Here is a 19,261-nt window from a genome sequence, read left to right as displayed (position 1 = left end):
TTAATTATATACTGTCAATTATTATATATATACAGTATAAATAAAAAACATGTGCATTTGTATAATTTAAAAATATTAAATATAATACTTAAAATAAGTAGAAAATATGTAGTATTTATTTATATTGTATATATTTGATATATATAACACTTTAAAAATATACAAAACTTTTAAGTAAGAATACAGTATTGAGTAAATGAATATATATAAACTATAATTATATTACTCATTTTAAGCATATCAAATGTATAAATACATATAAAAATACTTAGTAATATACTACATATAGTATTTTGAAGTGTGTATTTACTGTATATATATATATATATATATAGTCAATACAATATTATATATATATTATTTTATATGAAATATATATTTAATCATATATTAAATTATATAATAAAATAAATATATTACATTTTCTATATATGTATATACACATCAAAATACACATTAAAATCTATCTTTTTAATTATTGTATGATATTTTGTGTATATATATATATATATATATATATATATACAGTATATATATCATTTTCTTAATTATTTATATACACAATACTTAAAAATACTATATATATATATATATATTCAGAGAAAGCCACAGATACATATATAAAATATATTGAATTTATTTATATTTTATATAATATTTATATATTTGATATATATATAACACTTTACAATATACAAAACTTTAAGTAAAAAAAATACTGTATTCTTAAGTAAATTTATATATATATAAACTTAAATTATTATATGTATATCACTCATTTTAAGCATATCAAATATATAAGTATAAATACATATAAAAATACTTATATACAGTACTTATATACTTATATACAAAAATATGTAATATACAGTATGTATAAAACATACATATAGAATTTTGAAGTGTATATATGACTGTTAAATTCTTAAATTCTATCTTAAATTGTATATATATTATTTTTATCTGAAATATATATTCAGTTATATATAATATAATAGATATATTAAATTTTCCATTTATGTATGTGATTTTTTAAATATGATATATTTTTAAAGTATTGTATGATATTTTGTGTATGTATATATATACAGTAACAGTATATTTTTCTTAAGTATTTATATACACAATACTTAAAAATTCTATACCGTATAAATATATATATATATATATATATTTATATATATATTTATTGAGAGTCTAACTTCCCTTTCTGCTCCTGTAGGAAAGCGTCCTCACGAGTGTCAGACCTGTAAGAAGGCCTTTAAACACAAGCATCATTTAATCGAACACAGTCGTTTGCACTCGGGAGAAAAACCGTATCAGTGCGACAAGTGTGGCAAACGCTTCTCTCACTCGGGCTCGTACTCTCAGCACATGAACCACCGCTACGCCTTCTGCAGTCGGGACAGTGACCCGGACGGGGCCGCCCCCGAGGGGTCCGAGGGGCCCGCTTTCCTCAGCGACTCCAGCATGGAGGGAACGGCGCTGGAGTTCAGAGACGAGGAGGACGAGGAGGAAGAGGAAAACTCCCTCAGAAACCACAGCTATGATGGAGACCGAGAGGAAGAAAAACCCTCCGCAAGTGAGAAACATCAACACATGACGGAGTGAGACGTGGAAAACACACACTCGCGTCCTCTGTAGTGTTCAAAGCGACCAAAGACAAACATATAAACCCACACACACACACACACACACACGTGTCTCCAAAGACTCGATTCATCGCCACAATCCAGAGCTGAAATCACTCCAGTGTGCTAAACACACTCCAGGAATAATGATCTGAGAAAGACGGACGAGAATGGCTCATTTTTGCACCAAATTCAATTTAATATGAAGTTATATGTTGCATTAAAAATTATGCCTGTTTTTAGGACCATCAAGAGTTTTCTCACTGGCATTAAATATCATTACTGTAAGGGGAAAATTATATTATTATTATTATTTTTTATATCAACCTGATATTATAACAAACTATATATATATATATATATATATATATATATAAACTCATCTTTATTATTGTAATCCTAAAAAAAGATACATCGTATTTGTACTGATATAAAAATGTAACAAAAATTCTATTAATATCAAACTATTTTAACTTTATTATTGTAATGCAAAAATATTGTATACGTAAATGATATAAAAATGTAAAAAATAATTGCATTACAAAAACTTACTGAAATTTACAAAAATGTCACAATGCAAAAATCTTAATGGTTCTAAAAGTTGGTTCATTTTCGTTTTTCTTTATATTTTATATATATATATGTTTTTCCTTTTGATTTTAGATTGAAACATGACCTCATGCTCATTAAATGTTTACATGAGACAACCACAGGTATTGAAATATTAAATATTGACCAGCATTCACAGTTAATGGAGGGTTAGTTGATGGTCAGCATACGGATCATTCAGGCTTTTATGGTTTTCTACATCATAATTATCTCGAACTATAACTCACAACAAGATTAAACACAGATATTAAACAGGAAAACTGTAAAATTGGCTGATAATGACCTCAAACTTTCACCTTCTTCAAATATTTGATCAAATCCTGTTCACGTTGCAATACTATCATAAAGTGTCCTTTTGAAAAAGCTGGAATCAATAAGCATAAAGTGTGTATTTTGAGTTGCACTGAATACGACCTCAGAGACGGCTTCATACTGCCAATTATGCAATTAAGAATTTAACATTCAACTATTAAAATGCAAAACGGTGCTTCGTTCGTAGTGGACTTTTCTTTATATATGCTGAGTTTCCCTGTAAACACGCACCAAAAAGCTTCTTGCACACGAGAATCGTGAGGTATTTTCACCAGTGTTATTTTTATACAAAATTTGTAAGCTTTGTTGAAATGTTAATACATAATCTTTGTAATAAAATTGTACATATTTTGAAAAAAAGCGGTCGCTGGAGTTTTTATTGTGCTCTTCAAAACTTGCTCTGAAAGTCTTTATAAAAGAAAAACACTATATTTGTAATGACTGAAAAGTGCAGTGTCATGATTATTCATCACACAGATCGTAAATCCAGCACACGCTGGACTCAAATCACAAGTCATTTCTTTTTACTGTAATGATTTCTCTCTAATGGCATGAAATGAGTAGCATAGAGTTGAGGTAAGTGTCACTTTACCGTGATAATGGGGGGGTCCCGTTTACACTCCTGACTCAAAACTGCACAGATTTTAGGCCTCCACCTAAACACTCTCGCAAGTGTGGTTACGGTCAGTCAGTCAGCAAGCGGATGTTGTTTTACATTTTTATTACATTTAGTTCTATAATGGTCTCTGGGTTTAGATGCCAATGGAAATGCCACAAAAGAAATGAACTCATCACCAGTATAATTAAAGCAACTTCAACTTTCTTTATAAGTTATACAAGTTTCAATTTGAAGTCATTTAATGTAATTTAAGTTGAAATGACTTGACAGTCAATTAGATACTTAATTTACTTAAAGTTCCCCCGTAGTCAATAATTGAATCCCTTAAACCTAAAAAAAAATTCTTCATGCCTTAAAATAGATTGATTGTTACTCGACACCCTTGCCTCATTTAGTATGTGGGGTTCTATGAATATGCAAATGAGCCCCGCCTCCACTCACTCGCTCAGAGATCAGACGTTGATCTGATTGGTTACAAGGTCGTTTGTGACGTCAGAAGCACCAGCGATTTCAAAGCGTGTCTGATTCAGTGCAGTTTTAAGGAGGAAATACCCAGCAATGCTCTCCACTTATATGGAATGCCAAAGCTGACTTAATTAAAAATAAATATATACCTAAATAAATATATGAAGATGAACTTACACATGGTGTGTGTTAAAGCGGATTAAAAACACCACATACACACATAAACAACATTAAACGCTGGATTTTGACCACAGGGGGACTTTAATTTAAGGGAGCAACTGAAGTGTAGAAAGTGTAGCAATTAAATTTGTAGGTACAATCAACTTGGATTTTTAAATAATTACAATCACATCAAACTGACCTGTTGAATGAGCTGATTCTTGTAGTATCATTTATATAAAAAAGTTGAAATTGCTCAACTTATATTGATGAGTTAAAGCAATGTAAAATCATATCTTGTCATTACTTAATGGTCAAATATTTTTTTTACAATGTACACCAACTTTTTTGGTTCAAAATTTAAATAATGAGTTTGGCCCTTCTTCAAAAGGGATTTTTGATGCTTACCTGATTCACTATGGTAAGTAAGCCTATTATAATGTTCCAGACAGCTCAAAATTTTGATTTTTCCATCCTCGTTCGTTCTTGGAAACAACTTCTGGACTGGAACATTCGACCTGCGAACTCGCCAACTCGGGAAGCCTACATCCTCGATCAACCACACAACCTCAGCGAGACATTGTAAAAAAAGTTTATGTAGCCACATGACATAATACCTTCGTTTTTGCTTTTCGTCAACTGTTTTCAAAGCAATTTTATGTAGTTTTTATTCAGTTGTTACCATAATTGACACAAAAACAAGACTCGTGTCGTGGCGACATCATGTGGTCAATAACGTGAAGTGTGATTGGCTGGAACTCTCCGAGGTCTGAATACTGGGATATTTAATTTTTGGGATATCCTTGTCTGTAACCCAGCATGAGTGTTTATATTTTAGACTAAGAAATGTTTCGCTGGAACTTGCGTACAGGTACAAACCTGGTACTGACCGGTGCGTGTCTCGTCATATCCGTAACTGAGAAAAGTTGTTCCGGCCGGCCGCGGCAGTTTTGTCTTCTCTGAGAACTGAGGGATTTGGAAAAAGCGACGGGAGATGATGGCGTTTTACCTTTTTCAACAGGTGAGTAAAGTGTTTTATTGAACAGATAAATTGTCATATGTAGTCGAGCTAACAGGGTTAATTGTGAAGATCATTTCATTATTGTTTTAGCACTGTTCTAGAATGTATTTAAGGAAGTACCGTGTCTTTTAATTGGTAAAGCTACATTAACATCTTCAGCTAGTCATATTGAGATAATTTCCATCGAAATTGGTTATATATTTGAAGCCTAGCAGTAAATGTTTTATAAACCGTAGGATCTAGGCCTAATCATATTCATCCGCACAGTCACGTAGAGCCGAAGCACAACCAAAACAACGTTCTTCCGCAACATAGTTTTGTTAACAAAAGTTAATAGTGTAAATAGCTGGAATCTTTTTACAGTGCAGTAAACTCATTGAAATTAAAATAAATCCTCTATAGAACAAGTGATACTTACATTAGACGTAATCGAGCGGCTCGTTTTTGACCATTATTAATATGAGCTGATAAGAGTCTCATTGCTGTAATCTCCAGAATAAATCAAAACAGAAGGTCTTTTCATATAGATTTTATGTTTTTATTGTCACAATTCTGAAATACAGAATTTAAAGGAAGAAAAAGCAAGTTGGACTCATAACGAAAGGAAACATCACACAAAACTGAGAATTCATACATTAAAATAAAATATTCAGTCTCTGAACATCGTAGAGTTTTCAGAAACACGAGGAGAGACAATGAATCACGCTATCGTCCACAAGCTTCTTTAAAGAACTAGTTCTCTTACAAATCATCATTGATGTCTCTCTTTCTTCTGTATGAACACAAAAGGAGATGTTTAACACAATGTACACAGTCCTGTTCAAATATATACGGAAATACGATAAAGATGAAAGCTGAAAGAGAATATTTCCAGTTTCTTTTTCCATTTTTGTGTCACAGAAGAAAGTCAGACCGGTTTTGGAGGGACATTAAGGAAAGTAAATGATCATTCTTGGGTGAACCATCATCAGTTTAAGCTTGAAGGTTCATCTAATAATAGTGTGTGACCTCAAAGGGCAACAACACTGAATTATTTCAATATATATATATATATCAGTCCTTTCTGCTTTTGAGGACTTCTCCAGAAACTTCTTTGTGGCCCCTTGTGGAATTGAAATAATAAGAAAATAAAAAATGAATAAATATATAAAATCAAACATTAAAAAAGTGTGTAAGCGTTCCCGGTTCTTTTCTTCAGCCTGGATCTTTTTGTCAAGAGCCAAAGCCACAGTCCATATAAAATTACCAAACCGCGGCGTGGGGGGACGACATTTTTTAAACATATGCATTTTTAGTTCTTCTTTTGTTCTGTTATTAAAAGCAGAGTTTTGGACAAATGGCAGCGGAGCTCCACCCGCTCTGAGACTGGCACAACACACACACACTCTCTCTCTCCCTCTCACACACACCTCTGAGCTTCCTCTATCTCTCACACAGACACTCAGAGACCACATTGGAACAATGGAAAGGAAATTACGTTGCATTCTGGAGTGAATTGCACCCAGTTTTATTTCTTTTCATTAAAAGGCGAGTAAATGACTCGAACTTTTGACCTGCGCTGATCTTTATTATTATTGACTGACGTGTACAGCTTTATTTGAAAGCTTTTAGTCTTTTCCTTTGTGCATTAAAGCTACACAAGCTCTGAGAAGGGAATAAACTAAGATAAAAACTCTTAAAAGGCACTAGGGATGAAATCTGTTGAAAGATGGATCCACACACGCACAGTAAATCTCACAAAACCAGTCACTTTCAGGTCACCCAAACATCATATTTTTGCATAATATTGTTATTATTAATTAAATCATAATTTATTTCTCATTATCAGTGTTGGGTGTGATGCATTACTTGGTAAGTAATTACTGCAATTTAATTACTTTCACCTTAAAAAAAGTAAAGGAATTACTCTTCTGTAATTTAATTAGTTACTTTTGATGTAATTACCTTAAATACTGTACAGACTATAGAACAATTCTATATAAAACAATAATAATAATAAAATGTATGTTAAATAAAATTAAATTTTGTATATTTGAAAGAATTGATAGAGCAGTTTCATGTCTATCTTCCTTTTCTTTATGCAAAATTTTGTTTATAATTTTAGAGAAGACTAGAGAACTTTGAAGAATTTACTGTACAAAAATAAAAACATCTGGAAGCACTTGAAATGTATAATTGCCATTAAAATAATATCATAACGATCCTAAAAATTCATTTTCTTTATACATTTTTTTGTAAATATTTTTTAGACAGAACTTTACAGAGCTTTGGAGAATTTTCACTGTACAATTTTTTTAAACACACCTGGAGGATGTCATTTAAATATTATCTTAACGATCATTTTCTTTATGCAATTGAGAATTATTTTAGAGACAACACTTTGAAAAGCTTTGGAGAATTTTTACTGTACAAAAAAAAAAAAAAAAACATCTGGATGCACCGGAAATCTTTTTTTTTGAAATTGTCATTAAAAATTATATCCTATCAATCCTAAAAAATCATTCACATTCTTTACGAAAAATTTTGTTTATAGTTTTTACAGAATTTTTTTTTGTTGAGAATTTCTACTGTACAAAATAAAAATGTAAACGTACTGAAAATGTGAGGCGAATATTTAATTGTTATTCAAATATTATCTTAACGATCCTAAAAAAAATTATTTATGCAAAATTGTGCTTATATTATTTTTAGAGACAAAACTTTAGAGAGCTTTGGAGAATTTTTACTGTACATAAAAAAAAAAAACCTCTAGACGCACTGAAAATGTATGGTGAAAATGTTTAATTGTCATTTAAATATTATTTCAACAATCCTAAAATTTATTTTCTTTATGCTAAATGTTTATATTTTTTATAGACAAAATTAAAAAAACAATTTTAGTTTTTTTGAGAATTTGTACTGTACAAAATAAAAATGTAAATATACAGAAAATGCGTGGTGAAAATGTTTAATTGTCATTCAAATATTATCTTAACGATCCTAAAATGTATTTTCTTTTTGCAAAATTTTGTTTCCATTTTTATAAAAAAAAATAGAATTTATACTGTACAAAATAAAAATAAAATGTAAATGTACTGAAAATGTATGGTGAAAACTGAAAATGTCTAATTGTCATCATTAAAACATTATCTCAACGATCCTAAAAATGTATTTTCTTTATGCAACATGTTGTTTCTATTTTTTATTGGCTGAAACGTGACCCGTTTTCATGAGATCCACCCATTCATAACCAGCTCTCGTGAGTAGCGCTCCCGATCCGTGAGTCCCGAGGCCGGAAGTGTCCGCGTGCCGCTGTTCTCAGGACGAGGCGGTCTCGAAGATGCGCTCGTGCTCGCTCAGCAGCAGCTCGATGGCCTGGTTCTGATACAGCATGTTGACGGCCATGTTCCCGCCCTCGTTCTCCGGACGCATGAGCGTGGGCCCGAACACGATGCCGATGTTCTGCGTCGTCATGCGGTTGCAGTCGGAGCTCTCCTTCACCCTAAACACACACGGAGAAGAAGACAAACACTTCAGCTTAAAATCCAAGTAATAAAAAAAGTTTTAAAATTCAAGTTGTTTCTCCAGCGAGGTGAAATGCATGCTGGGATGTTTCTCCAAAGAAACATATGTTTTAGACGTGATCTCATAATTGTGCTTGCAAAGTCTGTGATCAAAAGTATGAACGTCTCGTCATATTGTGCTGCATATGGTATGCAAATATCGCTGTTAAATGTATATTTATTATCGAAAAATTTGAATATTTTGCAAATGTTCATGTATTTCAGTAATTCAACTTAAAAGGTGAAACTAATATATTATATAGACTCATTACATGCAAAGTGAGATATTTCAAGCCTTTATTTGTTATAATATTGATGATTATGGTTTGCAGCATAAAAAACCCAAATTCAAAATCAGTAATATTGTGAAAAGGTTTTTTATATCTGTAAGCCATCAAAATTATAACAAATAAAGGCTTGAAATATCTCACTTTGCATATAATGAGTCTATATTTCACCTTTTAAGTTGAATTACTGAAATAAATGAACATTTGCAAAATATTCAAATTTTTAAATAAATATACATTTAACAGCGATATTTGCATACCATATGCAGCACAATATGACGAGACGTTCATACTTTTGATCACATTTGCAAGCACAATTATGAGATCACGTCTAAAACATATGTTTCTTTGGAGAAACATCCCAGCATGCATTTCACCTCGCTGGAGAAACAACTTGGATTTTAAAACTTTTTTTATTACTTGGATTTTAAAACAATTCTCTGACATTTGTAACATTTCAATGTTCTCCAAAACTTTAAAACGCTTATTATTTAGAGTGTAATTTCCCTGCATGTTATATTATCTGTCTTAAAAATGACTGATGTTGCTTTAATAGATCTGAGCCTTGTATATTTCTCATTAGTCTGTTCGTGATGAAGACACACGGCGCCCTCTAGTGTCTCAAACACTTCCTGCAGTCTTCCAATATAACTACACCATATCTGACCCAGCTTTAACAACATAAACCAAAGGGAAGAAAGACAGTCAGATAAAGAGAAGAGAAACCTCCCGATCGGCTGAGATCAATGAGTGAATGTTCTCATTGGTGCAGGACAAGTGGGCGGAGCTTGCCTAATCCAATCAGAGCGTGATTACGGGTGAAATTGATTTCAAGGTGAATCTCGATATGAATGAATCGAAGAGTAGAGCGCTTAAAAGTGAGTGATTGTTTGATTTTTAGATAATTAAACAAGAGATGTACAGTTAAGAACAAAAGTATTATGTGTTTATTATCAATAGTGAGTCACGGCTGAAAATTGTAATCAAATTAATCTGTTGCTTTGCAAATGATACACTACTTTGAAATGACAGAAAAGGTGAAGTTCAGCAAAACAAGCAAGTATTTTTATTATAAGTGTAATCTACTCACTATGTTCTCTGAACGTCCAATTTTTTTAATAATTTTTCTTGGTTATGTGAACATTTAAGCAAAATCCCGTTGTATCAATCTTCAAACATTACGGGAATTGAATGTTCTGAAACAAGTAGGAACATTTAAAAAAAAAACGTTTCAGGTAAAAACGATGAATAAATAATGCTTTTGTGCAAATGTTTATGTTACAATCATACAGAAATCAAAAACAGCATTTAAAGGGTTAGTTCCATGTGACAACAGTGGCTCAACTATACGTTTATCAAGCGAGGCGAATACTTTTTGTAATAAATAAATACAATAAAATATAAACAAAATAAAACAAAAATAAGGACTTTATTCGATTATTTCTTTTCTTCGTTGCAGGCCTGAGACGAGAGATTTCCACGAAGAATAAGAACGTACGTTGTGGAAATCTCTTGAACTCTCGTCTCAGGAATAGTCGAATAAAGTCGTTATTTTTGTTGTTGTTTTTTCGCACAAAAAGTATTCTCGTCGTTTGATAAACTTAGTTGAGCCACTGTTGTCACATGGAATATTTAAACATTTTCTTCAATGACTTTCTGGGCCGTCAAGTTTCGCTCCCTAAAATTTACTTAATTTTTTCAAGGCAAGTTTTTGCACTGATATTTTTTGAGTAAATATCACACATATAATTAAGTAAACTATACTTAACTAAGTTAAGTGAAGGTAACATAAGAAATTAAGTAATTTTTATTTAGCTAATTAAAGATTAAGTAATATCTATTCTATTTAATTTAATTTTTCTTAATACAACATAACATTGAATTAGACCACACTGTTTTTTAGCAATCATTACTTGCAGTGTGTCTCATCATGTCTTCACTTTTGATATAGTGTGTGTGAATGCAGACCTCAATACTTGGTAGACAAAACACAATGACGGTAACGTTTGATAGATCGTTTTTGTGTTTGAATGTGTCATTTTAAGTAGAAAATGAACTCCAAATGTCACAAAATGGCAAATTACTAATCCTAACAACAAAAGTAATGATAAAATAGTGTAAATACAGCTGGAAAACTGTGAAAAATCAACCTCATTAATTATTAGGCCCAGTGCATGATGGGAACACCAGTATCAGAAAAGTTGCTTTCGTTTCATTCACGCTTTTATTTCTACACGATTTAATTGAGTTCTAATATGGAATTTACTTATTTTTTTAAATTCTTGCCTGAACTAACCTTTTTCATGTAAATTAAATTGTTTTTTTCTGTAGTATTTACTTCACCACAAAATCATTTTTATCAGTGTATGTAGCTGTGATCCAGCTCTCAGATTTAATCAAAAATATCTTCCGAAGATGAACGAAGGTCTTACGGGGTTGGTACAGCATCAAACACAGACCGAGTGTGGAGGAATTGTGGGTAATGTGTGCTGGTACCGTTTCAGGTGTCGGATCATGTGACTCAAGGTGTCGTGGTTTGGCGGAGGCATGCTGATGACCAGGAGCTTCAGTCGCTCCACCTTCTCCGGGTAACTGGATAATTCTACAGGACACAGACGCATAAACGTTATTATAATGAATCAGTAGTCATGCTTCCTCTCTGGCTTCTCCTTGTCACTCACTGACGGTCTCGACGATGTCGTGGAAGAATCCGTACGGGATGAGCGGCTCGGGAAGCTCTCGGAAGAACAGCTTGAGTGCGCCGGTGATGACGTGGATGTCGTCCCACTGCGGGTCGTCCAGATCCAAACGCTCTGGAGGAAAGAGGACGGAGTGAGTGTTAAATGCTGAATCTCACTCTCTCACTCACTCACTCACTCACACACACACTCTCTCACTCACTCACTCAATCACTCACTCAATCACTCACTAACTCACTCACTCACTCACTCACTCACACTCTCTCTCACTCCCACTATTACTCACACTCTCACTAACTAACTCACTCACTCACTCACTCACTCACTCACTCACACTCTCTCACTCTCACTAACTAACTCACTCACTCACTCACTCACTCACACTCACACACTCTCACTAACTAACTCACTCACTCACTCACTCACTCACACTCTCTCACTCTCACTAACTAACTAACTCACTCACTCACTCACTCACACACACTCACACTCACACTCTCACTCACTAACTCACTCACACACACTCTCTCACTCTCACTAACTAACTCACTCACTCACTCACTCACACACACTCACACTCACACTCTCACTCACTAACTCACTCACTCACACTCTCTCACTCTCACTAACTAACTCACTCACTCACTCACACTCTCTCACTCTCACTAACTAACTCACTCACTCACTCACTCACTCACACTCTCTCACTCTCACTAACTAACTCACTCACTCACTCACACTCTCTCACTCTCACTAACTAACTCACTCACTCACTCACTCACACACACTCACACTCACACTCTCACTCACTAACTCACTCACTCACACTCTCTCACTAACTAACTCACTCACTCACTCACTCACTCACACTCTCTCACTCTCACTAACTAACTCACTCACTCACTCACTCACACTCTCTCACTCTCACTAACTAACTCACTCACTCACTCACTCACACACACTCACACTCACACTCTCACTAACTAACTCACTCACTCACTCACTCACACTCTCTCACTCTCACTAACTAACTCACTCACTCACTCACTCACTCACACTCTCTCACTCTCACTAACTAACTCACTCACTCACTCACTCACTCACTCACACTCTCTCACTCTCACTAACTAACTCACTCACTCACTCACTCACACACACTCACACTCACACTCTCACTCACTCACTCACACACACTCACACTCTCACTCACTAACTCACTCACTCACACTCTCTCACTCACACTCTCTCTCACTCACTAACTCACTCACTCACTCACTCACTCACTCACTCACTCACTCACTCTCTCTCACACTCTCACTAACTCACTCACTCACTCACTCACTCACACTCTCTCTCACTCACACTCTCACTCACTAACTCACTCAATCACTCACTAACTCACTCTCACTCTCACTCTCACTCACACTCTCACTAACTCACTAACTCACTCACTAACTCACTCACTAACTCTCTCACTCTCACTAACTCACTCACTAACTCACTCACTCACTCACTCACTAACTCACTCACTCACTCTCTAACTCACTCACTCACTAACTCATTCACTCACTCACTAACTCACTCACTAACTCTCTCACTAACTCTCTCACTCTCACTCACTCACTCACCAACTCACTCACACTCTCACTCACTAACTCACTCACTCACTCTCTCACTCACTCACTCACTCACTAACTCACTCTCTCACTCACTCACTAACTCACTCACTAACTCACTCACTCACTAACTCACTAACTCACTCACTAACTCACTCACTCACTCACTCACTCACTCACTCACTCACTCACTCACTCACTCACTAACTCACTAACTCACTCACTCACTAACTCACTCACTCACTAACTCACTCACTCACTCACTAACTCACTCTCTCACTAACTCACTCACTCACTCACACTCTTAAAGATGGGCTGCAGAAGAAGTAAAGAGAAGGTGATGAAGCAAATCATAATGCATCGAATTTTGCAGGTTCAGTGCTACATTATCTGTGATATGAAAAGGAGATTCGCACAGAAGGTTTTGAATCAAAATTACATGTAATGAATACTTTCAGATAGAAAAAGATATTTCTTGTGTCAACGCTTTCTGAATTCTTGTGGCAAAACATCAAGCGAGAAGCAGAAGCGTCACGTGACTCGAGTCAGACAGAAGCAGCGAGCGCCAGAAAGCGTCATGTGACTCGAGTCAGACAGCGAGATCTTCATGATTGACAGGACTGAAGCGTTCCGGTTAACAGGAGACAAACCTTGCACTAAATCCTCAGGGAAGAGATAGCGTCCGTCTGTGGTCACTGCTCGCTCTGGAACAACGGACAGGAGTTACAGACGTGACCTCATTCACACACTCTTTACCAGCTGATGATGTCATACGTGACACGGCGAGAACATCTGATCAACTAATCAATTAAAACTCGACGAAAATTTCAATTTCTCCCAGTTACAAAAAAATTAAAAATTTCAAATTATAACACAAAGGAAGTGACATCATTTGGGCTTTTTCTACAAAATAAATAGATTTTTTTTTTAAATAGTATACATTGCAGTGTTTAAAACTATTAACAAAGTTAGTAAGAAATGAATCGTTCTATTGTACATTTATGGATAACTACAAACCAACAATTCGATTCCAAATTAACTGCGTCTCTTGCATTTTTTTTCTCCATTTAATAAATTGTTACATTTTGATGCTTATTTAATGTTTATTTCTAGAAAATAAAAATAGTAATCTCACAAAACTGGGTTTTAAAATTAGCATCTCTTGCATTTTTATAAGTTATTGAATTTAGATGTTTATTTAACGTTTGTTACTAAAAAATTGCAAAACGTTTGTTACTAAAAAATTGCTGGGGTTTAAATGCATGTCCCAAGTACTGATAGTCTAATAATGTCCGTGATTATTCAGAGTAAGACAGGACATGCATTAACTTTTGATTTCATGTCGCATTTAATTGCATTGAATAACAGAACCGTATCATGACTGTTATGGTTATTATATTGATGTGATATTGACTCTCACCATGATTGACAGAAAATCGCAGTTTCTGAATGACGGCAAGATTCCCACTGACTCTGTAAATCCCATCAGTCTCCAAACCTGAACACACACACACACACACACATTATTTCCAGGAATAAAACAGCAGTCCTACAGAAACACGACTGTGTAAAACAGAGACAAGATTAGTGGATAAGAACAAAAAATACAATTATTTTGATTCAGAACTATTTCCTAATGAATCAAAACCAATCTTCATTCTGATTCACAAGAAAGATTCACTCATAAATCGAGCATCGTAATGACTCAACACACAAAAGTAAAAATGCATATTCATCATTATAGTCAATTTCATCACTTTTAAGATTTTATTTATTTACATATATTTCAGTCCTGGAACAGAAAAACAGTTTAAAGTCACCATGAAATCTAAATTGACCATTTTTTTAATGATTTATCTCTTGGCGGAGTATTTCAAATTCCATTACGTGTGTTTTACAAACAACCCTAAATAGCCGACTTCCTGTTGGGCTGGGGTAAAAAGTAATAGTATGAAGTATATATGAAACGATGAGATCTACATGTGTACCGAGTTTCATATTATTACATGCAAGCGTGTTTGATTTATGGACCAAGTTTTCGGACCCCGTTCCAGGGGTCGCTGTCTAGCCCCCCTGCCACGGGTTCTGACCTGTGCGCAAAGTTTTAAGAGTTTTTGAGCACGTTAAGGGCCCCAAAAGTGCCCGAATAGTCGTATAAATAATAATAATAATCCTAAGGAAAACAATAGGGCCTTTGTCCTTTCAGGGCTTGGGCCCTAAAAATGCATATTCATCATTATAGTCAATTTAATCACTTTTAAGATTTTATTTATTTCCATATATTCCAGGCCTGGAACAGAAAAACAGTTTAAAGTCACCATGAAATCTAAATTGACCATTTTTATAATGATTTATCGGTGCACATCATCATCATTAATCCTGAATCAGAATCAGTTCCTCTCGCAGCTTCTCTTCTCTGATGATGTGGGCGGGGCTATAACCTGTCACTCACATGAGATCAGCCAATAGCAAACCACAACCATCCAATCAATTCCCCACGGACACAATCAAGCTCCGCCCACATTTGTTCTCGTTTCGGAAGCGCATATACGACATTATAGAGGAGAAAAGACTCTCAGGATATGTTCCTCAGTGTTTGGGCCCTATTTTAAAGGATTAGTTCACTTTTGAAAAAACTTTTGCTGATAATTTACTCGCCCCCATGTCATCCAAGATGTCCATGTCTTTCTTTCCTCAGTCGAAAAGAAATTAAGGTTTTTGATGAAAACATTCCAGGATTTTCTCCATATAATGGACTTCAATGGGGACCAAACGGTTCAAGGTCCAAATGAGAGTTTCAGATGCAGCTTCAAATGTCTTTAAACGACACCAGACGATGAATAAGGGTCTTATCGTGCGAAACGATCGGTTATTTCAAAACTTATTCCAAAAATGTAACTTTTCTAAGGACAAATGCTAGCCTTGCTCTATTCTGTGAGGCGCGTTTGTAACGTCACGTAATACGTAATTACGTTCAAAAGGTCACGGGCGACGTAGCCGGAAGTACAGAATCAGTGTTCACAAGTTGAACGTGAAAACTAATTCAAACGCCGTTTACAAAAAAAGGAATTAAAAGGTAAAACAACGATGTCGGACGATTTTGATTCTGTACTTCCGGCTACGTCGCCCGTGACCTTTTGAACGTAATTACGTATTACGTGTCGTTACAAACGCGCCTCACAGAATAGAGCAAGGCTAGCATTTGTCCTTAGAAAAGTTACATTTTTGTTACAGTTTGTTTCGCTTGATAAGACCCTTATTCATCGTCTGGTGTCGTTTAAAGACATTTGAAGCTGCACTGAAACTCTCATTTGGACCTTGAACCGTTTGGTCCCCATTGAAGTCCATTATATGGAGAAAATCCTGGATTGTTTTCATCAAAAACCTTAATTTCTTTTCGACTGAGGAAAGAAAGACATGGACATCTTGGATGACACGGGGGCGAGTAAATTATCAGCAAAAGCTTTTTCAAAAGTGAACTAATCCTTTAATGTAAAGCGCACGGCACAAGTGTGTGTCTGAATCTCCGTTTGCTATTAACGACGGGGAAAACGGTCGGTGTTCCCGGCGAATCATGGTCTAAAAGGGTCGTCTGTATTCCATCAATGAGTGTTGTGTGTGTTTTGTCTCTATTCTCTTAATGATTCAATCAGAGTCTCGTCTCCCATTCGCTGAGCGCAAATGCATTTGCTATTTAAACGTGACGCAGGACGTGGAAACAAACTAGCGAAACGCTTGCGAGTCCGAGGAGTAAATGAGAAGATCACCTCGCTTCTCCACGGCTTCGGTGCATTTCCTGACGAACTGTGGAACGGTGCATTTCTCCCGGTCACACAGAAGCTCCAGCCCACAGCCGAACACCTGATCTGAAACACAGATTCATGCATCATAAGTGACACACGAGGCCTTTATATGTTTCTATGCTTCTTGTTGGACGTTCACCTTTAATGAGTCCTTTCTCCTGCAGTGTCTGCAGAGGCGGCCGGCGGAGGATCAGCTTCTTCAGGCGGCTCTTCACACGCTTGCGTTCGGAGTTCTCCATGTAAGACGAGGAACGAGGGACTGCGAACACAAAGACTGTGAGTCCAGTGTGTGTGTGTGTGTGAGAAACAGCACTGGAACGTAACACCGCTAAATGAAATTCCAGGACTTTTCAAAGCACTACTTTTTAATATTCAGAGATCTCGCTTATCAAATAATGTCTTTATTATCATTCAAATTCTAAAAAATGTAAATCGGTAAATAAACTAATGAAACAAAATGGTACAAATAAAGTGAAACGCTAAGCATCCATTTGAAGGATAACATGACAAAGATATTACTTTCCTTATTAATACTGATATTTTCATATACTGTATATGATTGTGTTGAAGAATAAAAGCTGTATCATGAACTGGGATATTTATGAGCTGTCTCGCGCTCACAGCCGCGCCTCTATATCAGACGGGCTCCAGTGCTGATTTAGTGTGAAACGATTGTTTTCGTGATAAAATGAAACACTATTTTCACATAAATTGTCTTTCAATAATTCAAGCGCTTCATAAATATGTCCATTTTCAAGAGTTTCCACGACTTGCATTTCAAAACGTCAAATTCAAGCACTTTAAGCACCTTGTACGAACTAGGGCTGGGTATTGAGACAAATTTCACAATTCGATTCGATTTCGATTCACAAGCTTGCAATTCGATTCGATTTCGATTCAATATGGATTATTTTGGATATCAGTTACAATAAATGGCCATTTTTCTCAAGGGAATCAAATCTCTGAACTAATGCTGTAAACTATGGGAGTCTAGTTGTAGCCTATAGACTTCATTAGCCTAATATGAAGGTAATAATGAACTGTTTTGTAGCTATACAAACACTTAAATTACACTTTTATTTATTTTTATAATAAGAAATTATATGAAATATAAACATTTAAATGGTGGCTGTCATAAAAACTTGCCAGATTTATTCAAATATGCATTAAATATTGAAGAACATTAAGATTATAATGCATATGTAATATGGTGTATATATTTAGCAAAATGCTCCTCTCTAGAGTTATTTTTTCTAGCTGACTAACGAGTTTATGGGTTTTCTGAGGTAAATATGACGATGACATTGATTACAAGCTGTTTAACTGACGTCTTTCCACGGTTGAAACGCTGATTGAGCGAATCAATGTGACATGATACGGATTTCGATAAGTTGTACTCTATCTTTAACACACTTTCAGATGCTCATTCATGTTTATTTGGCGCTGTGACTGGTATTATTAAGCCGGAAGAGAGATCAGCGCTGCTGCTTCTCTTGAGCCACAGCGCCAAAACGCTATTTATGTTTTTGAATTTCTAAAGAAAATGGACGTAATTTGAAAATTTAGACTTTGTTTCATATCAATAGTAACAAAGAACAAAGATTATTGCGATTTTTTTTTGGATGCGCGCAGCCGCGATACAATGATCCATTCATTCAAATGAAACAGGATGACTAATCGATTCTTGAGATTTAAGAATCGATATCGGTTCGTAAAAAAATGAGAATCGATTTATATCGAAAAATCGATATTTATTACCCAGCCCTAGTACGAACCCTGCAGTGTGTGCGCTTGCGTGGGAGTGTGTGCGCAAGTACGTGCGAGTATGTCTGTGTGTGTGTAACAGCACTGGGCGTCTTAGTTGATGTTGGAGACGTACGCGACGCCTTGACCCCTCCGCGGTTCTCGTCCTCGTCTCCGCTCTGCTCCAGCATCTCCACCGAGCCGGCTCTCCTCAGGGAATACAGCAGGACATTATCCAGAGGGTTCTCCTTATCCTGAAACACACGCGATCCGAGGCTTTGAAATAGAGCCCGACCGATAAAGGATTTTGAAGGCCGATACCGATACAAATATTTTTGGGTTTTAAAATCCGATATATCGGCCGATATTTTATTTATTTATTTTAAACTGGACATGATAGTCACAAATTTTGTCATGCTTATGTTCATTTAATTGTTATTCAAGCAATGTATGTATCATAAACAACTCAAGGAACGGTGTAGAGCGCCCTCTGGTGGACAAACTATACAACTCCAACACTCATGACATGGTTCAAGCATGTTTCGTCCGTTTCTTATTTTATTTTTGAAATATTCATTTATCGGCCATTATATCTGCCGATACCGATAGTTTGGAAAATGCCTAATATCGGTCTGCCGATATATCGGTCTGGCTCTACTTTGAAAGAAATAATAATATCCGTTCATTAAGGGTGCATTAAATTGATCAAAAGTGACAGATCCTCAAAAGTTTATAATGTTACAAAATATTCTGTT

At 35.3% G+C, this 19,261-nt stretch overlaps 2 protein-coding genes across 5 annotated transcripts in view; one reads left to right on the top strand and one right to left on the bottom strand.

The window, feature by feature from the left end:
* Nucleotides 1-2,898, top strand: part of LOC120465338 (zinc finger E-box-binding homeobox protein zag-1) — a 36,701-nt gene extending 33,803 nt beyond the window's left edge. For both annotated transcript variants that reach the window (XM_039655040.2, XM_089134539.1), the window contains exon 8: nucleotides 1,223-2,898. In XM_039655040.2, the coding sequence (XP_039510974.2) occupies nucleotides 1,223-1,611 (389 nt within the window). In that variant the 3' untranslated portion in view covers nucleotides 1,612-2,898. The remainder of the gene's footprint in view (nucleotides 1-1,222) is intronic.
* A 4,944-nt stretch (nucleotides 2,899-7,842) lies between these two features.
* arhgap9 (Rho GTPase activating protein 9) overlaps nucleotides 7,843-19,261 on the bottom strand; it is a 42,950-nt gene continuing 31,531 nt past the window's right edge. For 2 of the 3 annotated variants that reach the window (XM_089134536.1, XM_089134538.1), the window contains 8 exons: nucleotides 18,643-18,760; nucleotides 16,903-17,022; nucleotides 16,728-16,826; nucleotides 14,381-14,458; nucleotides 13,611-13,664; nucleotides 11,327-11,458; nucleotides 11,142-11,247; nucleotides 7,843-8,297 (listed from right to left, as the gene is read on the bottom strand). In XM_089134536.1, the coding sequence (XP_088990662.1) occupies nucleotides 8,114-8,297; nucleotides 11,142-11,247; nucleotides 11,327-11,458; nucleotides 13,611-13,664; nucleotides 14,381-14,458; nucleotides 16,728-16,826; nucleotides 16,903-17,022; nucleotides 18,643-18,760 (891 nt within the window). In that variant the 3' untranslated portion in view covers nucleotides 7,843-8,113. The remainder of the gene's footprint in view (nucleotides 8,298-11,141; nucleotides 11,248-11,326; nucleotides 11,459-13,610; nucleotides 13,665-14,380; nucleotides 14,459-16,727; nucleotides 16,827-16,902; nucleotides 17,023-18,642; nucleotides 18,761-19,261) is intronic. The other variant, XM_089134537.1, reaches the window with a different exon arrangement.

Source organism: Pimephales promelas, chromosome 8, assembly GCF_988280905.1.
Source record: "Pimephales promelas chromosome 8, fPimPro1.hap1.1, whole genome shotgun sequence".
NCBI lineage: Eukaryota > Metazoa > Chordata > Actinopteri > Cypriniformes > Leuciscidae > Pimephales > Pimephales promelas.
The sequence above is the reverse complement of the archived record's forward strand: the minus strand, read 5'-3'. Positions and strand labels throughout refer to the sequence as shown.